At 38.7% G+C, this 26,315-nt stretch overlaps 1 protein-coding gene across 1 annotated transcript in view; it reads right to left on the bottom strand.

The window, feature by feature from the left end:
• Muc19 (mucin 19, oligomeric) overlaps nt 1-26,315 on the bottom strand; it is a 206,712-nt gene that overhangs the window by 48,528 nt on the left and 131,869 nt on the right. Inside the window, exons 105-123 of the mRNA XM_051189114.1 lie at nt 24,439-24,525; nt 24,132-24,212; nt 22,593-22,679; nt 22,119-22,205; nt 19,038-19,103; nt 18,610-18,690; nt 16,881-16,982; nt 16,669-16,734; nt 14,537-14,623; nt 14,297-14,395; nt 13,813-13,878; nt 13,084-13,170; nt 12,824-12,895; nt 10,298-10,396; nt 5,697-5,789; nt 5,432-5,533; nt 3,003-3,089; nt 2,011-2,094; nt 554-652 (exon numbers count right to left, since the gene is read on the bottom strand). Of these exons, the coding sequence (XP_051045071.1) occupies nt 554-652; nt 2,011-2,094; nt 3,003-3,089; nt 5,432-5,533; nt 5,697-5,789; nt 10,298-10,396; nt 12,824-12,895; nt 13,084-13,170; nt 13,813-13,878; nt 14,297-14,395; nt 14,537-14,623; nt 16,669-16,734; nt 16,881-16,982; nt 18,610-18,690; nt 19,038-19,103; nt 22,119-22,205; nt 22,593-22,679; nt 24,132-24,212; nt 24,439-24,525 (1,632 nt within the window). The remainder of the gene's footprint in view (nt 1-553; nt 653-2,010; nt 2,095-3,002; nt 3,090-5,431; nt 5,534-5,696; nt 5,790-10,297; nt 10,397-12,823; nt 12,896-13,083; nt 13,171-13,812; nt 13,879-14,296; nt 14,396-14,536; nt 14,624-16,668; nt 16,735-16,880; nt 16,983-18,609; nt 18,691-19,037; nt 19,104-22,118; nt 22,206-22,592; nt 22,680-24,131; nt 24,213-24,438; nt 24,526-26,315) is intronic.

Genomic DNA, 26,315 nt, shown 5'->3' with positions numbered 1-26,315 from the left:
CATTCTCTTTTCCAGGCTTAAGCTTTTACACTCAGATCAAAATGGGGGATGATTCAGAATATAATATCTACATCTACTTTTGCATTTTTATGTGGACAAATCTTTCATAATCACATAAAATGCATTGCCTATCTATTAATGTTCACTAACTTACAAGGTCCTAATATAAGGGTAATAGTGGTCCCGAGAAATGTCCGGTAGTCATGTCATTATTTCACTAACATATTTTTAACACACTCCTGTTTGCTTGCTTTGTATACTTGCTGTAAATGTTGTGTCATTGGTATTCTCTTTTCTAGACTTGCGTCTCTAACAAGGTGGAGACAATGTAAGCACCTACACTATCTACATGAGCATTTCTAACACTCAAGGAAGGTTCAACAAAAAAATGATCACATGACACATTAATGTATCTGTGAAAGATTCAAGATGCTATAATTCAATTACTATGAGGAATAACTGAGCCTCCTATTGTATATCAGAACAAAACGTGTTTGTTCAGCATTGAGGTATAACAGACTTAGGTCAGGATTCTCATTTGCAACTAGTTTACCTTCCGTGGTCCCAGAACTGGTAAGGCTGGAGTGCAGGGTTGCTGTGGTGCCTACATCTCCTACTGAGGAGGTGAGAACACCTGATATTCCAGCAGAGCCTGAGAAAACACCAAAGCAACTTCTCATTAAAAGTTTGATTAATTTGGTTACCAAGGATGGGGCCCCACTTTTCATTTTATTTTTTTCCTACAAAAAATAGAGTAGATAAAAGCAGTAAATTTCATTCTCCAAATACCTAAACTAGTATTTTTCTGTGACAGTCTCAAATATGTTAGTTTTCTCTTCTGGCAGTGTTATTGCACAGACATAGTAAATGATCTGGGATTCGGTCAACAAGATACCTATACATTTTTGCAGTTACTGTGCTTTAAGGGAGACACATGGTGAAGACTCCACAGTTCTGAACACCACCAGCTCACCTGATTGTTCTCCAGGCTTGGTTGATTGACTGCTAGTGGCTCTACTTGTTTCACCAGATGATGGTACAGTTGTTCCTTTCATTGTGAACAGGAAATGAATATTAGGTCCTCTGATAAAACATATCATGTCATGCTACACTCTGATTACATCTCTTCCACAAATTCATTTACATTTCTTCATTTCCAATGTAGCATATTCATAAAATATTTATTAATAAAATATACACTGATGGGAGTTGTCATTTTGTATATGTTTTTCATACTGGTTTAATGAATAAAACACTGTTGGCCAATAGGAAAACAAGATAGGCGGGACTAGGAGACAAGGAGGTAAGAGAAAGCAGTAAGGAGGAGTCAGGATGGAGAGCCTGGAGAGAACAGAACTGCCATTCCTCAGCTCTCGGTAAGACCACGTAAAAATACATAAAAATGGGTTAATAATGAAGACAGAGCTAGCCAATAAAAAACAAGTAACCAGGCCAACAAAATTATATCTAATACAGAGTCTCAGTGTGTTTTTTTGGGGGCTGGCGCGGCGGCGGGACAAGACCAACAGCGGCAGGCAAAAAACCTGTACTCTTACAATACACAGTTTTTAGAATAAATGTGTGTGCTCCATTATAAAATGGATGAATTTTATCTTGCTATTTATGTATATAATATCCAATCAATAAGCAAACTACCTCTGAAGTGAGTTTGCATATTGGAATCAACTGATCCCTTTAAAACTTTTTCTAACACACATAGAAACACAAAGAGTCTGAGAAGCAACATTTTTATTATAAGACTATTATCACTAGTGATTCTCATATCTAAGCACCATTAGAAATCATTTCTAAAATACTGTGGCCATGTGCATACTCAAACTAACTACAGCAATATACTTATCCAACTGCTGTTATTACAGCTTTTCATGCCATAGTCGAAATATCATCAATTTCCTAGCACTGCTTTCTATTGTGAAAGAATAACCAACCACATATACAAAATAGGCTCCATCCACACGCAATTCAGACATCTCGCTTTCTCTCCTTTACCTGCACTGCTCCTGGCAGAGGTGGTAACTGGTCTCGTTGTCTCAGGACTCACAGTGGTGGAGCTTCCAGAAGTTTTCATGGATGCTAGGATGAAGAACAAATTAGAAGTTGAGGACCTGGATCTGTTCCTTTTTTTCTGGGAATATTTTATGAAGGTCAGGAAATGAAAATGGGAAATTAGGATTCCCCCATCACTTCTCGGCACAGCAGGATCATTGAGTTAAAACCCAGGAGGATGAGGGAGCTCCTGCTTCTTCAGGACACAGGCAGGAACTGCTGAACCATCACCCTGGGCTACTATGTCCCACCTGAAGCTGTGGTTCCAGTGCGTGCTTCTCCAGGAGTGCTGACACCTGCTGTACCAGGACTCGATCCAGATGATGCCCCAGATGAGCCTTGTGTTCATCAGGGGAAATATGTTAGAGCAAAATTCTTTGGAGTTATAATTTATCCTTAAAGGACTAGCAAGCCTGTTCTTTTTTTTCCTTAAAAATGATATGTCCACATACAAACATAACTGGAGTGTGACTCCAAATCTCAGTAAAATATACTATTCTTATCATGAATTTATTCTATTGATGTTGTTCCTTTAAGAAATAGCAATCACTTTGATTTCTCAACATTAAATATTGAGTGACCATGTTTATCCTTGTTCCTATAATACAATTGACACAGCTTCCACAATGCTTCCTGTGTTTATATCTTCTGTGCTGGGATTAAAGCTGTGTGCCACAACTTTGATTTTCTGGAATTTTCATAGATTATATGGGTTTTTTGATATTATGTCCTTTCATCTGAGTCTTTCCTGTGTGCAGCAGACTTGCTGAAATGAATCAGGAAACAGTCTGTGCAAGCATTTATGGACAGGGGCATTTCACACATTCCCTGCTTTTTCCTAAATACAAGGCCATGTCACTGCTGCCATCATTCGCATCTTCTGGTTGTCCTAGTTTGTGCACATTTCAGATACTCAGGTCCATGTTTAGAATTACCTGAGGTTCCTGGGCTTGTAGTTCCAGGTCTTTGTTCCTCGGATGTGCTGTCTTCCTCGTCACTGGACATAGGTTTAGTGGAGACTTCTATATCAATTTAGGGAGTAATAACAATTATAAGTTCATTAAACAATTAATCTTACTCATTTTGGCAAAATTTCCATGTATCAGCCAAATATTTTTTATTTAGTACATATAATTCAGTGACCTAATGCAGGTCACTTATACTAATATATAACATATCCAAGAGCCAAACACAAGCATCCTCTTCTAGGTATACACAATCTCATGTGCCAGAGACAAATCTACATTCCCATCTTGTCATAGACTGATGCTATAAAATGCCTTGAGTGAGATGAAAGAAGGGAACACAGCACAAATTTGTAGAAAACAGATAGATAACAGCTCCTTGTTAAAGATTTTTCTTTCCAAAACATACTCTCTATTTCATGTTTAAGCACATCAAGAACCAGCAAAATGCTTAGGCAGGAACTCTTTGTTTTAAAACTCAAATACAGCAAAAGGTAGGTCATTAGTGGGCACATGTGTGTTCAGTTATGTTGAAGAAATTCACAAAATCTGATAAACATTTTAATATAAATTAAAACCCTTACTGGGACTGAAGAGATGTCAAGTTACCTTAGGGCACATTCTATTCTTTTAAAAGACTGATTTTGTGTTCAGAACACCTGTAAGATGGATTGCAATAATTTCTAACTCTAGTTACAGCAGAATCCCAAACATCTGAACTCACAGGACACATTCCCTAACAAAGACACATATTCCCTTAAAGAGTCACAATATAAAGAATAAATAAAGGTCATTAAACTCACTTATGATGGAGATTCATATTCACTGACTGGGTTGAGGGGCCTCCATTAATTGCCAAAATTCTCTCTAGTGAATTTGGTCATCCAAGTATCATTGCACATACCACCCTCATCTTATATTCCACAGCCTCACAAGTGGTAGGTTGACGTCATGTCACCGTTGCTACAAGCACACTCAGAGCAGATCACAGCCTCTTCAAATACCCCCAAACTCTTACTATTTGTGATTGTAGAGTAGGAGGAATAGATCTGATCCTTAACCATTCTTTTCCATCCTACAACAATCTCCACACACAGAAAAATAGCTGCATGCACACAATTCATTTGGACCTCTCTCTCTCTCTCTCTCTCTCTCTCTCTCTCTCTCTCTCTCTCTCTCTCTGTCTATCTCTCCCCCTCTGATTTTTTCAGGCTGCTTCTAATAGACTGCTTTTGCATCTGGTGTTCAATGCATTGAATCAGTGGACTTAATTAACATGCTTTTGGTTCCTGAAACCAACCTGATAGTTTTGAGCATATTCATATTCATCCTCCTATACTGTAAATATTTTAAAAGTTTGATTGAAACAATGGTCAGTCATTGTCCTTCAAGTTCCCCTGAAGCTGTGCACTCTATTCCAGAAATAGCAAGGTTGTAAAATGAGCACATTGTTTGGAAAGGATGGAGTGGAACTGCTCTTTCACCAATGCAGCCAATCAAATCTCACAAGAACCTCTGGCTCCAGGGTTTGCTTCCCCAGAAATGCTGACACCTGCTACTTCATCAGTTTACACAAAAGGTGCCCTGGTTGAGCCTGACACTGATTAGTAATGTAAAAGTCAGCCCAAAATAATGAGAAGTTTTAAACTTTCTTAAGGTGGTAATAATTATTCTTGCTTCTTCATTAAAAGCAAAACAAAACAGAAACAACAAAACAGATGAATTTGCCTACAAACATCCCTGGTGTAATGAGACTCTTGCTATCCATTACATACAACTATGAGGCTGTATCCTGTCCATTAGGATATTCTTCCTTCTCTAAGGTGTGGGTAGATCCCACTGAAATTGCCCTTCCTAATTCCCATAACACCATTCACAGCATTCCCCCTTGTTCTGTTGCTTCTTTGGATTTTAAATTTTCAATATAGTTGCAGATCTTTACCAGGGGATAGAGAATGAGGTAATTAACCCCCTCCTTCCATTCTCTATATCCATACCACAATACACAAAGTATTAAGAATATACCAAACATATGCTTCTGTCATATCTCTAGGGCCATAGGGCAACAAATGGAAAACTGAAAATTCCTAGTAATCAGAAATACTAAATTAATTTTGACCACCCTCTCCAAAATATCCTGCTTTATGTCCCTCAGCTGAACACCCTCAGCACCACTTTCCCCAGATGTGCTTTCCTCAGATCTACTGCTGTCTTTTTCTGCTCTTCCCCTTGTTCCTTTGGTGAGAAGAATGGGGTTTAGTAGTGACATACATCAAGAATGAAGTCCTTGAATATATTTAATCATATTACAAATGCCATTCCTGTCTATACTGTTTCTGGCAATCTTTGTGAAACCATGTACTGATCCACTCTTAGATCCTGAAGATGCCCTGTCTGACCTGATGGTGTGACAGAGCCGGTGAATCCAGTGCCTGGTGGTGTTCCAGGGGAGCTTCCCTTGCCATCTCCTGAGCTGGTTCCTACAGATGCTCCTGTTGAACCTGGCAAACGAGAGCAGTGATTCTAATGTGTTGCTGCTTTGAAAGGGATTCTGGGGAATGCAATCAAACATTCAATTCCTTGGCTTTCTACTATGTGAACCACAGATGTCATGTTTTCCTGGTTGGACACACAGAAGGCATTGAGGTGAATGTGTGCAATTACCTGAGGTTCCTGGGCTTGTAGCTGCAGTGCCTTGTTCCCTGGGTGTACTGCCTTCTCCTTGAGTAGACACTGCCACAGTGGGACTTCCTGTGCCTAATAATGAGATAATTGCAATTGAAAATGCCCTAAATGCAATAAATATTCATATTAAATAGATCCTCCATATCTGGCTTTTTTGTTCCTATTGACAGAATGTGATTCAGGAACATATATTATGTGTCATACATAGGGACATACATAGGCTAAGAACCTATTCCTGGCCTGATGGTGGTGGTAAACACCTTTAATCCCAGCATTTGGTGGGCAAAGGCAGGCAAATCTCAACTAGTTCAAGGTCACCATGCTACAAATTGAATTCCAGGACATCCAGTACTGGTGCACAGTGAAATCTGGTCTTGAAAATGAAAACAGAACAGCAACAACAAAATGTTCATATTCACTGGTCAAACTGAAGCATCTAGCTCTACCTTGTCTCTTGAAACCCAAGGGCCATTTACTAACACAATTCTCAAGCTCTGAAATTGTGGCTACTCTAAATAGAAATAAAAAAAAATATAGAAAACTCAGTTCCAACAAAGTCCTTTTTTTTTTTTTTTTTTTGACAGAACTATCACAATCCATGTATCATCTGATATTTTCACTGGGCATGGATCTCTGTTTTAAACCTTAAAACATCATTCCATTAAGAAGCAGTACAGGATTGCTCTCAGTTGAGGATTAAACTTTGCCTCCCCCTCTCATCTCCACTGATAATGCATGATGATCTGAGGGTACCATGAACTGAGTTCTTCTTTAGGCCCCAGTGTCTCTGATTCAGAATTTAGTAAACATAGCTCCTTGACTATCACTTTAAAATTACAATCTATTAAAGTATGTTGGGTACTAATTCTTTTGAACTGTGTTCCCATGTGTGACAATTTGAATGACAATTGCCCTCATAAGCTCATGTCTTTGAGTGCTTGTTCCGCTGTTTATTGAACTGTTCTGGAAGGATTAGGAAATACATCGTTTTTGGATGATGTTTGCCTTGTTGGAAAATGTGTGATGTGTTGAGGACATCTGTGACTGATGGTGAGCTTTGGGGTATCTGAAGCCTGTGCCAGACTCAATATAATTGTCCACCTTCTGCCTACAGAGCAGGTGGCAAGCCCTCGGCTACTGCTTCAGCACCATGAATGCATGCCTGCCACCATATTTTCTGCTATGATGATCATAGACTGAACATCTGAAAGTGTAAGCAGAAACAAAATTAAATGTTTTTTGTTATGAGCAGTTTGCTGCCATCCTGGTCCCAGTTGCATCAGCCCCAAATAACACACAGAGTATGAAGTCACAGGCCTTTAATTCCAACACTTGGGAGGCAGACACAAGCAAATCTCGATGATTTAAAAGTGAACCTGGTATACAGAGTGAATTCTAAAGCAGGCAAAGTTACACAGAGAAACCCTGTCAAAATAAATTAAAAAAATAAAAGAAATAGAGTAGTAAGCCAAGTAAAAGTGAAAAATACACAGACCTTCTGGAGACTGTATGCTATTGTCTTTAAATTGCTCAATTGCTAAGGAATAAACAATACTAAAATACACTTGATTATCAATGCTACTAAATTTATCCAGTTTATATATTTTAAAAATATTGTGATTTCAAAATTTAAGTCTAAGAACAGGTTACTTGGGAAAAGAATTTCTATTTTTGTTTCCACAGAAAATAAAAAGCTATGGATCCCTTCCAAACTAACATGGTGATCAAGTAAGACCCCCTGAAACAGTGTCCCAGTTCATCGAACATTCAAAACAGCTGGGACAAGGCAACCTTACAGACCACTACAGCCAGGATTTTTGCATCTTCGTAGGATCCCCAAGACAGTGCCCCTACCATCAAAAAACAATTTGAAAAGAATAACACCAAAATTCCCAAATGTTGTTTTATAAATGTTTGTTTCCATTTAAATGGGATTGGTTATAAATGTTTAATGACCGCAACCAATATCTTTTTAAAAGTAAAAAGGGGATTATGGTATAGAAATGAATACTTCTATTGGAATGGATTTTCATTTATTGATACAATTTAAGGTCAATTTTGTTATATGTATATTTCTCCTCTTGTTTAGGTATTGTGTTTATATAGCTCATTTAAAAATGTAATGTATAATTTAATACAGATTATAGATAGTTACCTATAATAGTCAAAACTTATAGTTAAGTTTATTAGGTTTTCTAGATATACAGAGATATATTTCAAATAGATAGATATTCTGGTATTCTTCAAACCTAACAAAGACCTACAGAATAAGGAATATAAAATGGTTTAGGGTTTTCTTTTCTTTTAATTGATAATTTTCTATTTATTTAAAAATTTATGCTATGATATGGCTTTTTATTATAATATGAAAGTTTTATACATGCACATGATGAAATTTTCAACCCCCCAATTCCTCTTACAGTCCTTACATCACTTTTCTTTTCTTAAAATTTATTTTTTTTTCTTATTTTACATATTGATCCCAGTTCCCTTTCCCTCCCTGACTCCCTCACTCCTTTCATCTCTCCATCTCTCCCATGCCTCCTGACCACCACCACCCCTCACTCCACAGGGCAGTGATGCCTTCCAGGAGGTGTCAACAAAATCTGTCAAGCCATTTGGAGTAGGGACTAGGCATTCCCTCCTGGCTCTAGGTTAAGAGAGTATTCCTCTATGGCAAATGTGCTCCCAAAGTCCTTTTGTGCACCAGGGATACATCCTGGTTCCACAGTGAGAGGTCCTTTAGACTGCCCAGGCCTTCTAACAGACCTATGTTCAGGGTGTCTGAGTTGGTCCAATGCTGGTTTCCCAGCTATCAGTCAGGGGCCCATTGGTTCCTCCTTGTTCAGATCAGCTGTCTCTGTGGGTTTCTATAGCCTGGTCTTGTCCTCCCTCTAGGTTTTTTCTTAACAGTAAGGCAAAACTGCTCCTGGCAATACCACTTGTATCAAAAATGAAGATGAATATCAAAGAAACTCTTATGGAATTTGCTTTCAATATGGCAAGACGAGTCAATTGGGTAAGATACTGCTCTTGTCTGCTCTGTTTGACTATATGCTGTATAAACTGGACATGCAAGACCCACAGGAATAAAGCCCCGTTAGCCAATAGGAAAGGAAGATAGGCAGGACTAGGAGACAAGGAGGAGTCTGAGAGATGTAGGAGAAGGAGTTAAGATGTAGGGACTCGAGAGAAGAGGTCCAGACCATCTCTCCAGTAAAATAAAACCACGTGGAAATACTTAGATTGATATAAATGGATTAATATTTAAGACATAACTAGCCAATAAGGAATGTTAGAACTAGTCAACAGTTTTACAATTAATACAGTGTCTCTGTGTGTAATTTGGGACTGACACAGCTGGGACCAGGCTGGCAGCAAAGTGCTCATAACAAATGTTTCCTTTTATAAGGTACCTTGGTCATGGAGTTTCATCATAGCAATGGTTATCCTAAGAATCTCTTTTGGGAGATATCATACTTACTGGTTATACTGTAAATATGTTATACTTATTGGTTAATGAATAAAGTACTGTTGGACAATAGGAAAACAAGATAGGCGGGAATAGGAGACAAGAAGGAGAGAAAAAGTACTAGGGAGGAGATCCAAGATGGAAGATGGAGAGAAGAATGTCAGCCCCTCTCTCCAGTAAGGTAAGACCACATGGAAGTACTTAGATTAATAGAAATGGGTTAATAATTAAGACAGAGCTAGCTGATAAGAAACTAGTAACTGGCCAACAACATTTATATCTAATACAGCATCTCTATGTGTTATTTGGGGATGGCGCTGCTCTGGGACCTGGCAGGCTGGGGGGAAAACCTTACTCATAACAAATCTCTGTATACATTTCATTTTTCATAATTATTTAATTAAATCAATTATTTAATTGATTTAAATTATTCTGAAAAGTGTCTAAGTCATACATTCCAAGTCAATACACAATAATCCAGATTCCTAAGAATGAGCACATTCTCTTTTCTTGGCTTGAGCTTTTACCCACAGATCATAGAATGAAGGTAGATTCAGAATGTGATATCTAATGCTGTTTTGGCAAATTTGTATATACTAATACCTCAAGTAACTGAAATAACATCACCTATAAATTAATGTTGACTAACTTTTAAAGTCCTAATGTATGGTTAATAGGAGACCCCTGAAATGTCAGGTAGGTATGTCATTATTTTATTAACTTATTTATTTATTTATTTATTTATTTATTTATTTATTTATTTACTTATTTTTACCATATTCCTGTTCACTTCATTTGTATACTTTCTTTAATTGTGTCATATGCATTTTCTTTCCTGTTGGCTATATGTGTCACTAACTCTGAAGATTCTTGAGTTGTCTCTAATAAGGTACAGAAAGCATAATTAGTTATACAATTTACATGAGCAATTCTAACACTCAAGGAAAGTTGAGCAAAAACCGATAACATAATACATTAATATATCTGTGAATAATTCAAAATATTTCAATTCAATCAATAAAAGAAATAACTACACTTGCTATTGCATAAAAAAGTCATTTCAGCATTAATAAGCTTAGGTCAGGATTCTCATTCACAACTAGTTTACCTTCCATGGTCCCAGAACTGGTAAGGCTGGAGTGCAGGGATGCTGTAGTGTCTGCATTGGCCACTGAGGAGGTGAGAGCAGCTGGTGTTTCAGCAGAGCCTGAGAAAATACCAAAGCAACTTCTCATTAAAAGGTTGGATGAACTTAATTACCAAGGCTGGGGTTCTACTTTTCATTTTATTTTTCCTACAGAAAATATAGTAGATAAATGCAGTAAATGTCATTCTGAAGATTCCTTAACTAGTATTCTTCTATGATAGTCTCAAATATGTTAGCTTTCCCTTCTGGTGCTGTTATTGCAGACACAGTAAAGGATCTAGTATTCAGTCAACAAGATGTCCATATATTTATGCAGCTACTGTGCTTTAAGGGAGAAACATGGTAAAGATTCCACAGTTCTGAACACCACCTTCTCACCTGACTGTTCTCCAGGCTGGGTTGATTGACTGCTAGTGGCTCTACTTTTTTCACCAGATGATGGTGCAGTTGTCCCTTTCAATGTGAACAGGAAATGAGTATTAGGACCTCTAATAAAGCCCATCATGTCATGCAACACTCTGATTCACATCTCTTCCAATTATTCATTGACACTTCTTCATTTCTAATGTAGTATTTCAAAAAAAATAATCATGAACTATACACAGTTGTTAGAACAAATGTGTGTGGTCCACTATTAAACAGATAAGTTTTAGCTTCCTATTTATTTATGTATTTAATATCCCATCACCAAGCCCAGTACCTCTGAAGTGAGTTTGCACAATGGAATAACTGATCCCTTTAAAATTTTTCTAACACACATAGAAACACTAAGAGTCTGAAAACACCAACAATTACAAGATTATTATAAGTAGGGATTCTCCTATGTAAGCCCCATTAGAAGTCCTATTCCCATTTCAACAGCCAAAGAATTACAAGTGTAATGATTTCTCAAAACACTGTGGCCATGTGCACACTCAGGCTAACAACTGTTATTCCAGCTTTTTATGCTGTAGTCCAAATATCATCAATTTCCTAGCACTCCTTTCTACTGTGAATGAATAACCAACCACATACACAAAATGGGCTCCATGCACACAAAATTCAGACATCTAACTTTCTCTCTTTACCTGCATTGCTCTTAGCAGAGGTGGTGACTGGTCTCGTTGTTGTCTCAGGACTCATAGTGGTAGAGCTTCCAGAAGTGTTTATGGTGCCTAGAACCAAGAATAAATTGGTAGTTGAAGAGCTGGTTGCTTTTCTTTATTTCTGTGAATATTTTATAAAGGTCAGGAAATGAAAATGGGAAATTAGGATTCCCCCATCACTTTTCAGCACAGCAGAATCACTGAATTAAACCACAGGAGGATGAGGGAGCTCCTGCTTCTTCAGGACACAGGCAGGAGCTGCTGAACCATCACCCTGGGCTACTGTGTCCTACCTGAAGCTGTGGTTCCAGTGTGTGCTTCTCCAGGAGTGCTGACACCTACTGTACCAGGACTGGATGCAGATGATGCCCCAGGTGAGCCTTGTGTTCATCAGGGGGAAAATGTTAGAGCAAGATTCTTTGGAATTACAAATTATCCTTAAAGGACTAGCAAGCCTGTTCTCATTTTTCCTTAAAAATGGTATGTCCACACACAAACACAGCTGGAGTGTGAGACTCTAGATCTTAGTAAAATATACTATTCTTATCGTGAATTTATTCTATTGATGAAGTTCCTTTAAGAAAGCAGTCACTTTGATTTCTGAGCATTAAAATTTGAGTGGTAACGTGTATCCTCATGCCTATAATACTATTGACACAGCTTCCACAATGCTTTCTGTGTTTATATCTTCTGTGCTGGGATTAAATTTGTGTGCCACAACTTTGATTTTCTGGAATTTTCATAGATTATATGGGTTTCTCTGACACTAGGTCCCTTCAGCTGAATCTTTACTATGTGCAGCGGACTTGCTGAGATTAAGTAGGAAACTTTCATGCAAGCATCTGTGGAAAGGATCATTTCACACATTCCCTGCTTTTTCCTAAATACAAGGCTGTGTCACTTCTGTCACCATAGGTATCTGCTCTGATTATTACACTTACTAATATTCCATTTTTCTGTATTATGGCATATAAAAATTATCCAGTGCTGAAAATGCCCATGAGAACTTTAACAGGTCAGCAGTTAGACGTTCCAATAGCAGCATGATACATATGAAAGCAACTTTTAAAGGCTTAAATATCACAAATACATGATATTGATGGAGGAATCATCTATATCTGATCCTGTGTTACTAAAACTAGAGTTCTCATCATCATTTCCATGAAACAAGGAATCAGGCAGGCCCAGGATTTGTTGCATTTTTCTCTGCTTAGAGAACACATGATCCACCCCCCACCACTACCACAGTTACAGAGCAGCTGTTTATCAGCAGGTGAGCTTCTTCACCCCAGTCTCTCATATTCCTTTCTACTGGTCAGCAAGGAAGAATCCCAAGGCATGAGGACAACAACCAGAATATTCTGACATTGCAAGACTCAAGTGAATCCTCCCATTTGCTTACCTGGTTCTGTGCTGGCAGAGGTGGATGGTTTGGCTGTGGCCATTGAACCAGCAGCTGTGGTCCTTGCAGAATCTAAATAGAAATAAACAAAAATTTGGTAGTATCCAAACTGTGCTTTTTCCTCACTGTTAACCCTGAAGAGCTGAAATTTACACAAAATAGCATATGCACATTATTTTCTTTAATCCTCACACCTCAGCACTTAATGAAATATTTCATGTAATGGACTTTCTGAGTCCCCAGCCCCTCTATGGACTCACCAGAACCTGAGGCTCCAGTGCCTGCTGTCCCAGGGCTGCTGCTCACAGCTGCTGCAGAGGTTGTAGCAGAGGATGCTTTGGCTGTGCCTGCCATGGAAAAAGTTAGCTTCAGCAAACACACAAGGAATTCAACTTGTGGATGGAACTTGAAATATGCTTGCTTTTCACACCTACAACGGCTATGAATGTCACATAAGCTACATAGAAACATAGCATTGATTACTACCACAGTTACTAGCATGGAGGGCTACATTCCAGGATAATGAAGCATACCACATATCCCTGGTATTCTACTAAACTTGTAATGTATGTATTAGAAATAAAATATTTCTACAGACACAATTCAGGTTTCAGCTATAAAGTGTGTGATTTATCTTTCTAGAACAAGCTTTGCCTGTTAAGCTTGGTGCCATATACTACTTTGTGTCGGCACTAATTAATTATTACTGTTCTTATATGTCTCTCCATAGTTTATTTTTCTCTTTCAAGGTTGTAGTTGAGTGAGAGTGCATACTTATATATTCCCTTCTTTTTCTGAACTGAAATCTGACCTGCTCTTAAGATGAACAACAATTATTAAGGGAACATTGCTGAACTTGGGCAATTTCACCACATGAACAATGGTCGTATTCCACAGAAAACTGTCTCTGATGAAATCTCAAGCACTACTCAAGATGACAAGTCTACAAGTCTACTACTGGGCATCCCTCTGCAGAGATCTCACAGTACCTGATCCTCCAGATGTGCTCATTCCAGGAGCCGCAGTGGTGGCTGCATCTGTTCTTGCTCTTGTTCCTATGGGAAGGAGAAGGCAAGTTAATGTGCAGATATAGGTACTCTAAAATTTAACCACATTGTATAATTCCATACATTGTAAATGGAAATCTTAATTGAACTAAGTAATAAAAACCCTGTTTCAAATATACAAAGAAATGGTGAAATTCAGAGAGGAAGTCACTGTCACATCTTACATCCTTTCCATCTCAGTAGAAAAGAGAGTTCCTGCTTCTCCCTAATTATACCCTGTTTACACCCAGCTCCCTCACTTCCAATCTTTGTCTAGCTCAATTCTCTGACCTTCAAATAGGCTTTATTGTACAAGAAAGATATCACTACAATACATGTGCTTAGATTCTACAGTGGTTTTCATCCTCTATTTGATGGCCAAACCAAGTGCTGTGTCCTCCACATCCCCGAAGACGCCTTGCCTGACCTGATGATGTAACAGTTCTGGTGGTCCCAGTGCCTGGTGTTCCAGTTGAGCTTCCACTGCCTGCTACTGAGGAGGTTTCCACAGATATCTTTGTTGAATCTGACAAAAAAGAGAAGGATATGCAGTATGTCATCTGAAGGTCACTTGGGAAATGCCACCAAATTTATTATGATCTATATTTTTATCTCCTTACAATAGCATTCAAGTGTGTTTGATATTTCATTACATGTATAGAAATACCTGAAGTTCCTGAGCTTGTGGCTCCAGTTTCTTCTTCCCTGGGTGTGCTTCCTTTCCCATCAGTGGACAGTTGCTTAGTGGTAAAACCTACATCAATTGATGAGGAAATAACAATGTTAAAAATGTTGAATAAATATACACAGTATATTGGCAAATGTAGCTATACCAAACAACTTGTTCCTGTTGATTGGATATAATTCATTGCCCTACTGAATGTCACTTTTGTTATATGCAACACATCCAAGAGGCAAACTCAAGCATCTTGGACCAGCTGAACACAAACATGCGTGCCAGAGACCAGTCTGCCATTCTCACCTTCTCCTAGACTGATCCTTTAAAATGTGTGATGAGAGAAGGGAACACTGTTATACAAAAGCACAAATCTATGGACAGCAGAGAGAAGTCAGTTCTTCATATGTAGATGTTTCCCTCAGAGATCAGAAGCTCTGTTTTGTATCTCAGCACTTCATGAGCCAGCAAAGGCAAAGACTGCACCACTTGGGTTTAAAAACCAAAACTACACAAAGTTGTATGAGTAGTGAAGGGGTGATAAATGTGGTGTGAGATGGAAGAAGGGCACAAACATGATCAAAACTCATTATATGAAATTCTCAAAAAGTAAAAAAATATTTCTATAAATAATCAAGCACACTTCTTGGGACTCAAGATATATTAATGAGGCTTTCCACATACCTGCCCTTTCAGATGACCTGAGATTGGTACTCAGCACCCATGCAGGGTGTCAAACTACCATCTCTAACTCTAGTTACAAGTGAATCCATATATCCGTGTCTGTGGCCAATGTGCTAACTGTCATTCACCATGCCTGCACACATGCACTATTTAAACAATAAAAAAAAATCCTTAAAATTACTTTGGATAGAGCTCTAATTTAAATGAAGTTATCAAGGTTCTTCCAGTAATAGTTCAAAAATATCTGTAGTAGATTCTTTTATGCAAGTATCATTACACACAATGTCCTCATCCAGCATTCTATAGCCTCAGAAATTGTATGGAGGTCCCAAATCACAATGGCCATGAGGAAACTCTAAGCAGATCATCACCACAACCTCCCCCAACTCTATGTTGTAGAATAGTGTAAATAATTCTGATACCTAACCATTCCTTTCTATTTTACATCAGCCGCTACACACAGAAAATTGTCTCTGTTAGCATGCTTTGGTCAGACATCTCTCTCTCTAATTTTTTCAGACTGTGCTAAGAGAAATTGTGCTTGGCCTAGCTGCTATGCCATGGATTACATTACTGGAGAACACAACACACTTTTGGTTCCTAGTTCCTAGAACAGATTGGCAGGTTTTAGGATCTTCATGTTCATTCTACTCCATTAAACCAAAAGACAGCAACTGCCCTCTGGCTCTCCTAAGCTCTTCTTTCCAGTCCAGATTTAGTCAGTTTGAACAAATGAGGACACTATTAGCATGGTGCTGAGAGTTTTGGCTAACTCATCACCCCACAGAATCAAATCTGACCATAACTTGTGGCTCTAGGTCCTGCTTCTCTGGGAGTGCTGACAGTTGCTGCTACAGAGGCTGAGGCAGATGTCCTGGTTGAGACTGAAATTGATCAGTGGGGAAAGGTCAGCCAAAGATAATATGAAGTGAGATATTTTCTTAAAGATCTAAGACAAGACGCCTTCTTCATTAAAAAATGGGAAGAACAGGACTTTAAACATCACTAGAGAGTGATATCCTTGATCTCATTAAATCCCTTATTTTTAATTACATCCCTTAGAATACTCTTCTGTTCATAATTAGCATTGTGGTGGATGGCATAATATTTAGAATCTTCATTCCCATATCATCATTCACACCATTCCTCCCTGCTTTCCTTCCTCCTTTCCTCTTATACCCTCTATTAATATAAAAATCTATCATTTCTGAAGAGTGAGGAGATAATCATCCCCTTTCCTTTCTCTATATTCCATTCATTATCACATACAGTATTATAAATATGTTAAACATTTTTGCTTTCTCTCTTGTATCTGGAACAACTGGCAGCAAATGGCAAACCTAGAGACAAATCCGAGGAAAGCAGGCCACTGATACAATTATGAACAGCAAGTTCACCAATCCCCTGCCCCCCTTTCCCTCTGCTGAGCCCCTCAGTACCTGTTCCACTGGGTGTGCTTTTCTCGGCAGCTCCAGTGGTGGCTGCATCCGTCCCTCCTCTTGTTCCTATGGAAAGAAGAATGGAGTTCAACAGCTAGAGATGTCTACAAAGTCCTTTAAGATATCCTAGGCCATTCAAATTTATATTGTCATCTTTGTGGGTCTCCTTGGAAACCCAAGTGCTGACTCAGCCCCTAAAGTCGCCATCTGACCTGATGGTGTGACAGAGCTGGTGGCTGCAGTGCCTGGTATTGTTCCAGGTAAGTCTCCCTGGCCTGCTCCGGAGCTGGTTCCTACAGATGCTCCTGTTGAACCTGGCAAACAAGAGCAGTGATTGTAATGTGTTGCTGCTTTGAAAGGGTTTCTGGAAAATGCAATCAAACATCATGGCCTGCCTTTCCACCATGTTCACAACAGCCTTGATGTTTTCCTGATTGAACATATCCATGACACCCCAGGGCATGTCTGGAATCACCTGAGGTTCCTAGAGTGGTAGCTTCAGAGCCTTGTGACCTGGATGTGCTGGCTTCTCCTTCAGTCCGAATTGGCATAGTGGGACCATTTGTACCTACTAATGAGAAAATAGCAATTGAACCCTAGACACAAATAAAATATTCATTTTGTTTAGATTCCACATAACTGCACTTATTGTTTCTTGATATGATTAGATATAATTCAAGGACATAAGCCAGGTTCACATTCACAAATCAAACTCAATCACGTAGATCTAGCTACACTTCTTAAACATATGAGCCAAGGACTAATAACAGAAATTCAACCATAATAGATTTATGTTTTAAAATTGTGGCCAGTGTCAATAGAAAAGAAAAAATTTAAAGAAAATTAATATAATGCCAAGCCTTTTTCAACAGAGACATACTACCCCACTGTGTCAGTTGGATGTTTCCCCAAGACAATGAGCTCAGTTCCCGGTCTTAACACTCTTGTAAGAAGCACCTGTGATGCTCTCAGCCAGGAACCCACTTTCACATCTCCCCCTCATCACCACTGACAGTGCCTGATAATCAAAGGGCACAAGTGATTGAGTTTTTCATAAGACACCAATAACCTGATTCAGACTTTAGGAAATGTGGGTTCATGGGTATTACTTTAAAATTACAATCAGTTAGAGGACACTGGATTACTTAGATTCTTAAACTTTGTTCCTTTGTTTGATAATTTGAGCAAGAATTTAGAACTGGGAGGGAGGGGAGTATAGAGGGAGGGAGGGAGAAAGGGAGATGGAACTGGGTCCCCAACATTTAGAACTATTTTGGAAAGATTGGGAAGTATGGCTTTGTTGGTGCAATTGTGACTCTGGCTGGGCTGTGAGGTAGCTAAAGGCCATGCCAGTCCAAGTTTAGTTTTCCCTCCATTCTGCCTACAGATCAGGATGTTAGCCTTCAATTATATTACAGCACCATGTATGCATACCTCCTTTCATGGTTCATGCTAAGAGCCCACAATTAAATGTTTTCTTTTGTAACTTGCCTTGGCCATGGTGTTTCATCACAGCTATAGCAACCCTAAGACCATAAGTGTGAATTCTATTTTAACAACAAATTATTTTATTAGTGAGCATTATTCTGCAAAGTATCTACATCATCCTTACGTCAGAACTTCATAGACTCGATTCCCAAGGACAAGCGCATATTATAATATCTTTTATTATTTGATGATTGGATGCTGTGAGCTTTTATGCACAGATTCATAATGGGAGAATCTTCATAATATGACTTCTAATGATTCTTGAATCTTACACACTTGCTAATATCTCTGCTCACAGGAATGTCATCACCCAGCTATTAATGTTGATTAACTTCCAAGATAAGTGGGTAAGGTTAACAGGGAATGTCTGAGGTGTCAAGTAAGTACATCAATAGTTCATTATACTATTTTTTCATATTTCCAATTGACTTAGTACGTCATTGAGAGACTTACCTTCTCTGAATCCTGTGCCATTGCCATTTTCTTTCCCTTTGTCTGTTGCTGTGGTGACACCTGATGATTCTAGATTTGTCTCTGATAAGTTGCAAAATAAAAATTGTTATTTGTCTAAGTATCTGTACGGGCATTTCAACAGTCAAGGAAGTAGAAGCAGAAAATGTAATATGATACAGTAAAGCAATGGTGAAAGATTAAAAAGCAGTACAATTCAATAAAATATAAAAGCTAATAAGGCCTGGTATTGTATTGGGGGGGTGTTCGGCAAATACTTTTGGTTTCTTTCTCATCTATGGAGCAACTAGCCTCACACAGGAAAACACATGGCAAATGTCCAGGAAAGCTTTTGTCATTGACGGAATTTGGACACTAAGCTCTCTGGTCCCCTCCTTGCTTATCTATCACCGTGCAATGTCCCTCAGTACCTGTTCTTCCAGATGTGCTTTCTGCAGTGGCTCCAGTCACTGCTGTGCCTGTTCCCCCACTTGTGCCTGTGCATAAACAGTAAAGGAAGCAATCACTGAGTCATTCCGTCATTCCTTCATGACATTCGTTCCTTCAAGTTGTCCTTGTTTACCTTCCCTTACCCTCATTTTCCCAATCTGAGTCTTGGACACAGTTGATCTAGGTCCCATCTCAACCCTATATTAGGAGCTCTGTTGTGCTTTTGGGGACATCAGAGTGAGAGGTTCCCTGGCCTAATGCTCCTGCTGTCTTCACATCATGGCCCTGCTTTGTTCACACAACTGGTCCTGCTGTGCTCACTCTCATGGCTTTGCTACTCTCTTACTGTGGTCTTGCTGTGCGCTAATTCATGGTTCTGCTTTGCTCTGCTCACACTCCTGGTCCTGCTATGCTCACACTCATTGCCCCTCTGCACTCATACTCATGACTTTGCTATGCTCTTACACAAGGTTCTTCTCTGCTCACACTCATTGTTCTGTTCTGCTCACAAGCATGATCCTGAGGTTCTCACCAACTCTCCATTTGCCCCCAACAAACTAGACAGTAGGGGTTACAATATATGCTCATTCTCTTGTGGGGATAGTACAAAATGTGGGCACAATGGCAACCTGGACAGATAAGAACTCATACAGCCTCAGAGCAGTAGAACCAGCTGCTGCCAGTAAGTCTGAAGAGGACAGGCTCTGATACTGTCAGTCCCAGCAATGAGAGTTTTGTTCTCATTATTTTTTTATCTCATGGTAAAAAGCCTCATAGCACATATCAGAGTGATGTTAATGTTGACTGACTTATAAAAAAAAAAACTATTTCAAAAGAAATTGGATATTTTAAAAAGTTGTAATGACTACCACTGAGTTTCAAATCATGCTAATACCAATTAGGGTGCCTCTTTCTATACTTTATCTATCTGTGGCTCTACTCAGACTAAAATTACTGCTGAGTTGAATCATGAGACTTCTGCTTACAGAAGTAGCCTGTGAAACAAAGAGATTGTCTCCTATCTTTCTATTACTTGCTTTGAACTTTGTGATGGATCTAATTCTGTTGAGAGTTTCTAGTGTTATATTTGGCAATATTCTAAATAAATGAATAAACCAGGCTTTAAAATAAGCATATGTGGGTTCAGAGTAATGGATCACTTGTCCCCAGAACCCATTTTATATAACTTGAAAACACCAGCAACTCCAGCTTTTGTATATCCTGTCCCCTGCATTGTCTTCCTAGGGCATAATTATGCACATGCTTACTCCCCTACACACACACACACACACACACACCAAATAAATATGTAAATGAATGAGCATTATTCTGACTATGCATTAGTGGGACCTTATAAGTCCAGTGTGGTACACATTTAAAAGCAGATGCTGGAAAGCTACAATAAATATATTTTTACTGTTGTAATGGGATCAGCACATGGCTGATAATGGAGCCAAAAAGTGTCTGAGGAGCATTGTGAAACCAGTTCCTGGGCTGGAGTCAGGATTCTTCTTTTCTCTGCATTTAAATTACCTACTGTGAGGATGGCAATGCAGAAACTGAGGAATGGTGTCTCTGCTCCCAAAACACAGGTGTTAGGAGCCAGAGTTGCCATAGAATTTGGGAAAACAACAGTGGGCCATGTACCTAACATCTTCTGCTGGAAGAAGACCTCAGCCTCCAATCATTCTCCCCATGAAAAACTGAATAAACAAATTCACTGGTTTTTATCCCCAGCAGACTTCTAGCAGAATCCTTGTAGTTTTGTTTCTTTTTTCAAAAATCCATCTCTTTGAACCTTGAATTGGGTCAACTATGTCTTTTTACTCAAATCCATACATTTTTATCAATTGCAGTTCAACACAATGAATAATGTATAGACAAAGCACTCCATTTTTCAGAGAGCCTCATCCTCTCCTGGATAAGCTTACCTCTCCTGGAGGTCAGCTTACTACTTGGGGATCTGATGACTCAGTTGTTCCTTTCCAAAACAAAACAACTCAGGATGTCATGACTATGAAGCATCAATAGGGCACAATGCTCTCTGATGCCAAGTGTCTACATTTATTCACATACTTTTCCTACTGTTGCTTCAATCTTTCTAAATTTCATATGATTAGGGAGAATTCATCTAAGTAATTATGTAATCAGGCATGGAAATAGGATGGTCTACCTATCTATTTGAATTCTATTCTAAGATATTTAGAGACCAACTTGGTATGAAAATATATTTTCTTACTTGAGTCCTTCATATTCAAAAACACATTTAGTAACCATGAAAAGGAAGAAATTCAGAATGTTTCTATTTGGTGCTAACTCAGGTGCAGAATGGTAAGCCTTAGCCCTCATGACTAAGTGTTCTTAAGCTCCAAGGAAGGAATTGGGGCCATCATTTCCCCATTGAATACACTCACAACCTAATTAAGTTACTAGAAAAAATTTCGAAACATCAACTAAGGTAGCTCTTTTTCTGATGCTAGCTTCCTCCAAATGTTCAGGGGATTCTTGTATTCCTTTATGAATGAATGGTGACATAAGCAGCCCCTCATTTATCACCTGAGGACTCATAGTCTTGCAATACACTTGGCATTCCCACAGTCCAATATAAAATCACTGAAATAAATTCAGCCCCCCCAATTTGGTGTTTGAAGTCTCAGAGCATTTTAAATATACATGTCATTCCCACATGTACATAATACACAAATGAAGATAGATTCAGCACTCCATTTGACATCTGAGACCTCACAGCCTCATCTCTTTTACTTATGTTGTTGGCTGCTGACAGAGGTTAGGGATAGACTGGAGGCTTGAGGGATGCTAATGTGACCTGAGGGTGTAACTGTGCTCCCTGAAATGGGAAAACACGATTGTTAGGACTGATATGATGCCAGACATCCTTATTTATATGATTAGACTTGCATGATCAAAAGTGAGAATACACACTCTTGTACAACATCCCATGCCATGAATTATATTCACACTCATGAAACAAATTTCCAGACTCACATCTGAGGCATAATGGATACAATGATAAGACATCTGCCAATGCTAAAGAGACTTACCTGAACCTGGGACTCCAGTACTTGCAGATTGAATGTTGTTGCTTCCTGCAACTACAGAGGTTGTTCCAGATGATGCTCCTGTGGTAGCTAATAGATATCATTGTTAAACAGATGAATGAGGAAATTTAAAGGGAGATATTCTGAAGACTGAAGATTAAGATTCTTTTTTTGATATTATGAAATGAAAGTATCTATCTGTGTGAAATTTAATGACAAATACATTCTCAAGGGAAAGCTATGAATTTAACAACACACTGATATCTAATAGAAAGCAAATAATTTGGATGTTGAGGCTGATATGAATTGAAATACCAGATATATGAATGGAAATTAAAGATAAAATGGTAGGACACATTCTGGCATCCCTTGCTCTACCATGAATTTCACTCATTCAGCTGATGTTTCTAGACAGTCAGCTGAGGCAGTGTGGTATGGATGAGCTGCTGAGACATCTCTAAATCAAAGATAGCTTACCTGTACCCGGGGCTGCAGTACTTGCAGGAAGAGTGGAGCTGCTCCCTCCGGCTCCTGAGGGGGTTGTTGTAGATGCACCAGGTGTGACTGTTTTTTATCATGGATGAAAAAAATTGAGAAAGAAGATTGAAAGGGTTTTTTTTTCCTTAAGCATAATAATTGAAATGTTCATTCTTTCTGTCTACCCAAATAAAAGTGACCATGTTTTCAAGTTCAAAGGCAATAATTATGGATGCTTGTGGAGGTGATCAAATTCCTCAGTAAGAAATGATGGCAATTTAGAAGTGTCTTAAAGCCCTCTGGTGATCTTTGCCCACCTGCCTGCTGTCCACCATACTTAGGTTCCCATATCCCAAAACTTAATTTTAGTAAAAAGAATGAGATACATGAGATCATGTCATGTCCCTATTTTTTAGAAACTATGAAGTGCCAAAAACACTACTGGATTCAAAGCAAATACTTGGTCATGTACATCCTATCTTCTAAAAACTTTGTGTGGGACTGTTTATTGTTTGGCACATAATTCTGAGCATATCTTAGAGCATATTATCAGAGAGGAAAATTTATAAGGGGTTTATTTTGCTCATATTTGGATGTAAACTCCTCATGACAGGAAAGCCATAGAAGTGGGAGTGGTGGAGAGGGAACTGTGGAACTATGAGGAACCTGCTCACATTGTGTTCATACTGAGGAAGCAGAGTGATGAATACTGGTCCTCTCGTGCTGCTACCCTTTGCCTTTCACAGTCAGTCTAGCATGGAAACTCAGTGGTGTCCTGGACCCATACACTGACATTTCACTCTGTTAATATCCTCACAGATATGCCCAGAACTGTGTTCCATCTGGTGGTTCAGGCATTCCATTAAAGATGCTCAATGCCATGAGAATGAAACAGTCATATCCCACATGCTGTCTGATGAGAAATTTCTCCAGTTATACATATATTATTCCTATTGTTACTTCATACCTTGTAAATTTCATATGTAATAGAATAACCTTACTGGTTTTATTTTATTCTGCATGGAAATATGATTGTGAACTTCTGAATATTCATTTATTTTAATTTAGTACTAACATGCTTATTCAGACAAACTAGGTCTTTAATATGTTTTTCTGACTTGATCTTCCATATAAAGAAACACATTTAATAAACCTCATAAAGATGACATTCACAATATTCCAAGAGATGTTAAGTTAGATTCAGGATAGTAAGCTTTCACCCTAATGACTCAATGTCCTTAAGTTCCTAGAAGGAATCAGGATCAGCATTGCCCCAAAGTACACATTAGAAACCTAATTACTGAATAAGATAACAGTAACATCATCTTATGTAGTCATTTCTGAATTTTCTTTCTTTAAATATACAAGGAATCACTGCATTCCTTTATGAATAAATGGTGATATAATCAGTATATCATTTCATATCAGAGGACTTACAGCCTTGTAACATCCTTGTAATACCAAATTTCCATATATATAAATGGAGATAGACTCAGTCATTGACACCTGATAACACATATTGTCCTCCATTTTACTTACCTGGTTTGCTGGTGGTAGAGGCTGGGGAAGGACTAGAGCCTTGAGAGATGGTAGTGTGGCCTGAGGATGTTACTGTGCTCCCTAAGACAGGAAATCATGCTCATTGGAGACTCATATGATTTGACTTACACTTACATATATGAATGTACATGAAAGACACAGTCTTGCACCATATCCAGTGACATGAAGTTTACTTAGCCACTTCCATTTCCATGAATTTTTCTCAACATTCAAGTCAAATGTTCAGACCCTCCCCTGAGGCAGCATGGAAGTGGATGGGACATCTGCCAGGGCTAAAGAGACTTACCTGAACCTGGGGCTCCAGTACTTGCAGATTGAGGGGGGCTGCTCCCTGCTACTCCAGATGTTGTTCCAGATGATACTCCTGTTGTGCCTAATAGATATCATGGTTAAAAAGATGAATGAGAAAATTTAAAGGGATAGATTCTTAAGAATAAGGATTAAGATTCATTTTCCTCTTATGAAATGAAAGTATTTATTCTTGTGAAATTTAATGACAATTTCTTTCCCAAGGGAGAATATTTAATTTGAAAACACCAAGATTTGGATGTTGAGATTTATATGAATCCAGAAATTCCAGGTATATGAGTGGACTTGAATAATAAAACATGGGAAGACACCTTCTGGTATTACTTGCTCTGCCATTAATTCACTCACACACACACATTCAGCTGATATTTCTAAACCATCACCTAAGGCAGCATGGGTATGGATGAGCTGCTGAGACATCTCCAAAACAAAGTAGTCTTATGTTGGGGCCCATAAAGATGGGTCCACTTCAACTGGCCTCAAGGTCAGATAGTTCAAAACTGTCTTTAATAAGTAAAAAGACCAAAAGGTCTAAGGATTGGCTACTAGAGGATGTTTCTGGCTTGGTAGCAGATGTCTTATTTAAATAACAACAGACTTGGGCTCAGGTGTGTTTCCTCTTGATAATATGTGTAGATATCAAATGCCTGGAAGATTTAGGGAAGTCTGTTTGTTCCTTATACATGATACTAGAAGTCTTCTGCAATGCCCTTCCCCCCTTTTTTGGTTGGGTACTTAGAAAGTTGTATTATAAACTAGAGGCGGTTCAGTATTCACTGGATGGGACTGCTGACTCTATCCTTTGTCTTTGTCTTTCTCTTGAGATATACACTTTCTCAATCCACAATCCCCATCTCAGGTATGAACCAGGACCAAATTGGCTGTCACTGACTGAGGCCCCACAAAGACAGCTTCCCACAATTTTACCTGAACCTGGAGATCCAGTACTTGCAGGAAGAGTGGATCTGCTACCTGTCCCTCCTGAGGTGGTTGCAGTAGATACACCAGGTGTGCCTGATTTTCATCATGGTTAAAAAACATGAGAGAGAAGGTTAAAAGGCAGTTTTTTCTTAAGACTTGAAAGGGTCTTTCTTTTCCTCTAACCAAATCAAACTGTCCACTCTTATGTTATGAAGATAAGGCAAATTCCTCACAGATAAATGTCAGCCATTTTACAAGTGACTTAAGACCCTGTGGGGGATCTTTGTCCACCTGACTGGCCCAACATACTTTTAGGCTCTCACATCTCAAGACATTAAATTGTACTAAAAAGCATGAAGATGCAAGAGATCATGGCATGTCCCCAATTTTAGGAACTAGACATGGCTAAAATAATACTTGACCCAAAACATACTCTCAGCAATATACATACAATCTTCTGCAAATTGGGTGTGGGACAGTTTATTTTTTGGAACACAATTCTGGGCCTATCTTGGAGGATATTAATGGGGGGGGGATAAAAGGGATTTATTTTGCTCACAATTGGAGATAAATTCCTCACAACAGGGAAATTATAGATGTGGTTGTGGTTGTGGTGTAGAGGGAAGTGTGGGACTGTGAGGAAACTGATCACACTGTGTTCACATTGAGGAAACAGAGTGATGAATACTGGTCCTCCCATGCTTCTGCCCTTTCCCTTTCACAAGTCAGTCTAGCGGGGAAACACTATGGTTGTCCTGTACCTATACACTGACATTCACTCTGTTCACATCCTCACAGATATGCCCAGAAATGTGTTCTATCCGATGTTCCAGTCATTCTTTTCTAAGACACTCAAAGTCATGATTATGAAGCATCCATAGTCCACACTGCTTTCTGATGTCAAGTTTCTTCATTTATTATATATTTTCCCTA

The sequence above is a fragment of the Phodopus roborovskii genome, unplaced genomic scaffold, assembly GCF_943737965.1.
Source record: "Phodopus roborovskii unplaced genomic scaffold, PHOROB, whole genome shotgun sequence".
In the NCBI taxonomy this organism is placed as follows: Eukaryota; Metazoa; Chordata; class Mammalia; order Rodentia; family Cricetidae; genus Phodopus; species Phodopus roborovskii.
This window is presented reverse-complemented; position numbering and strand designations above follow the sequence as displayed.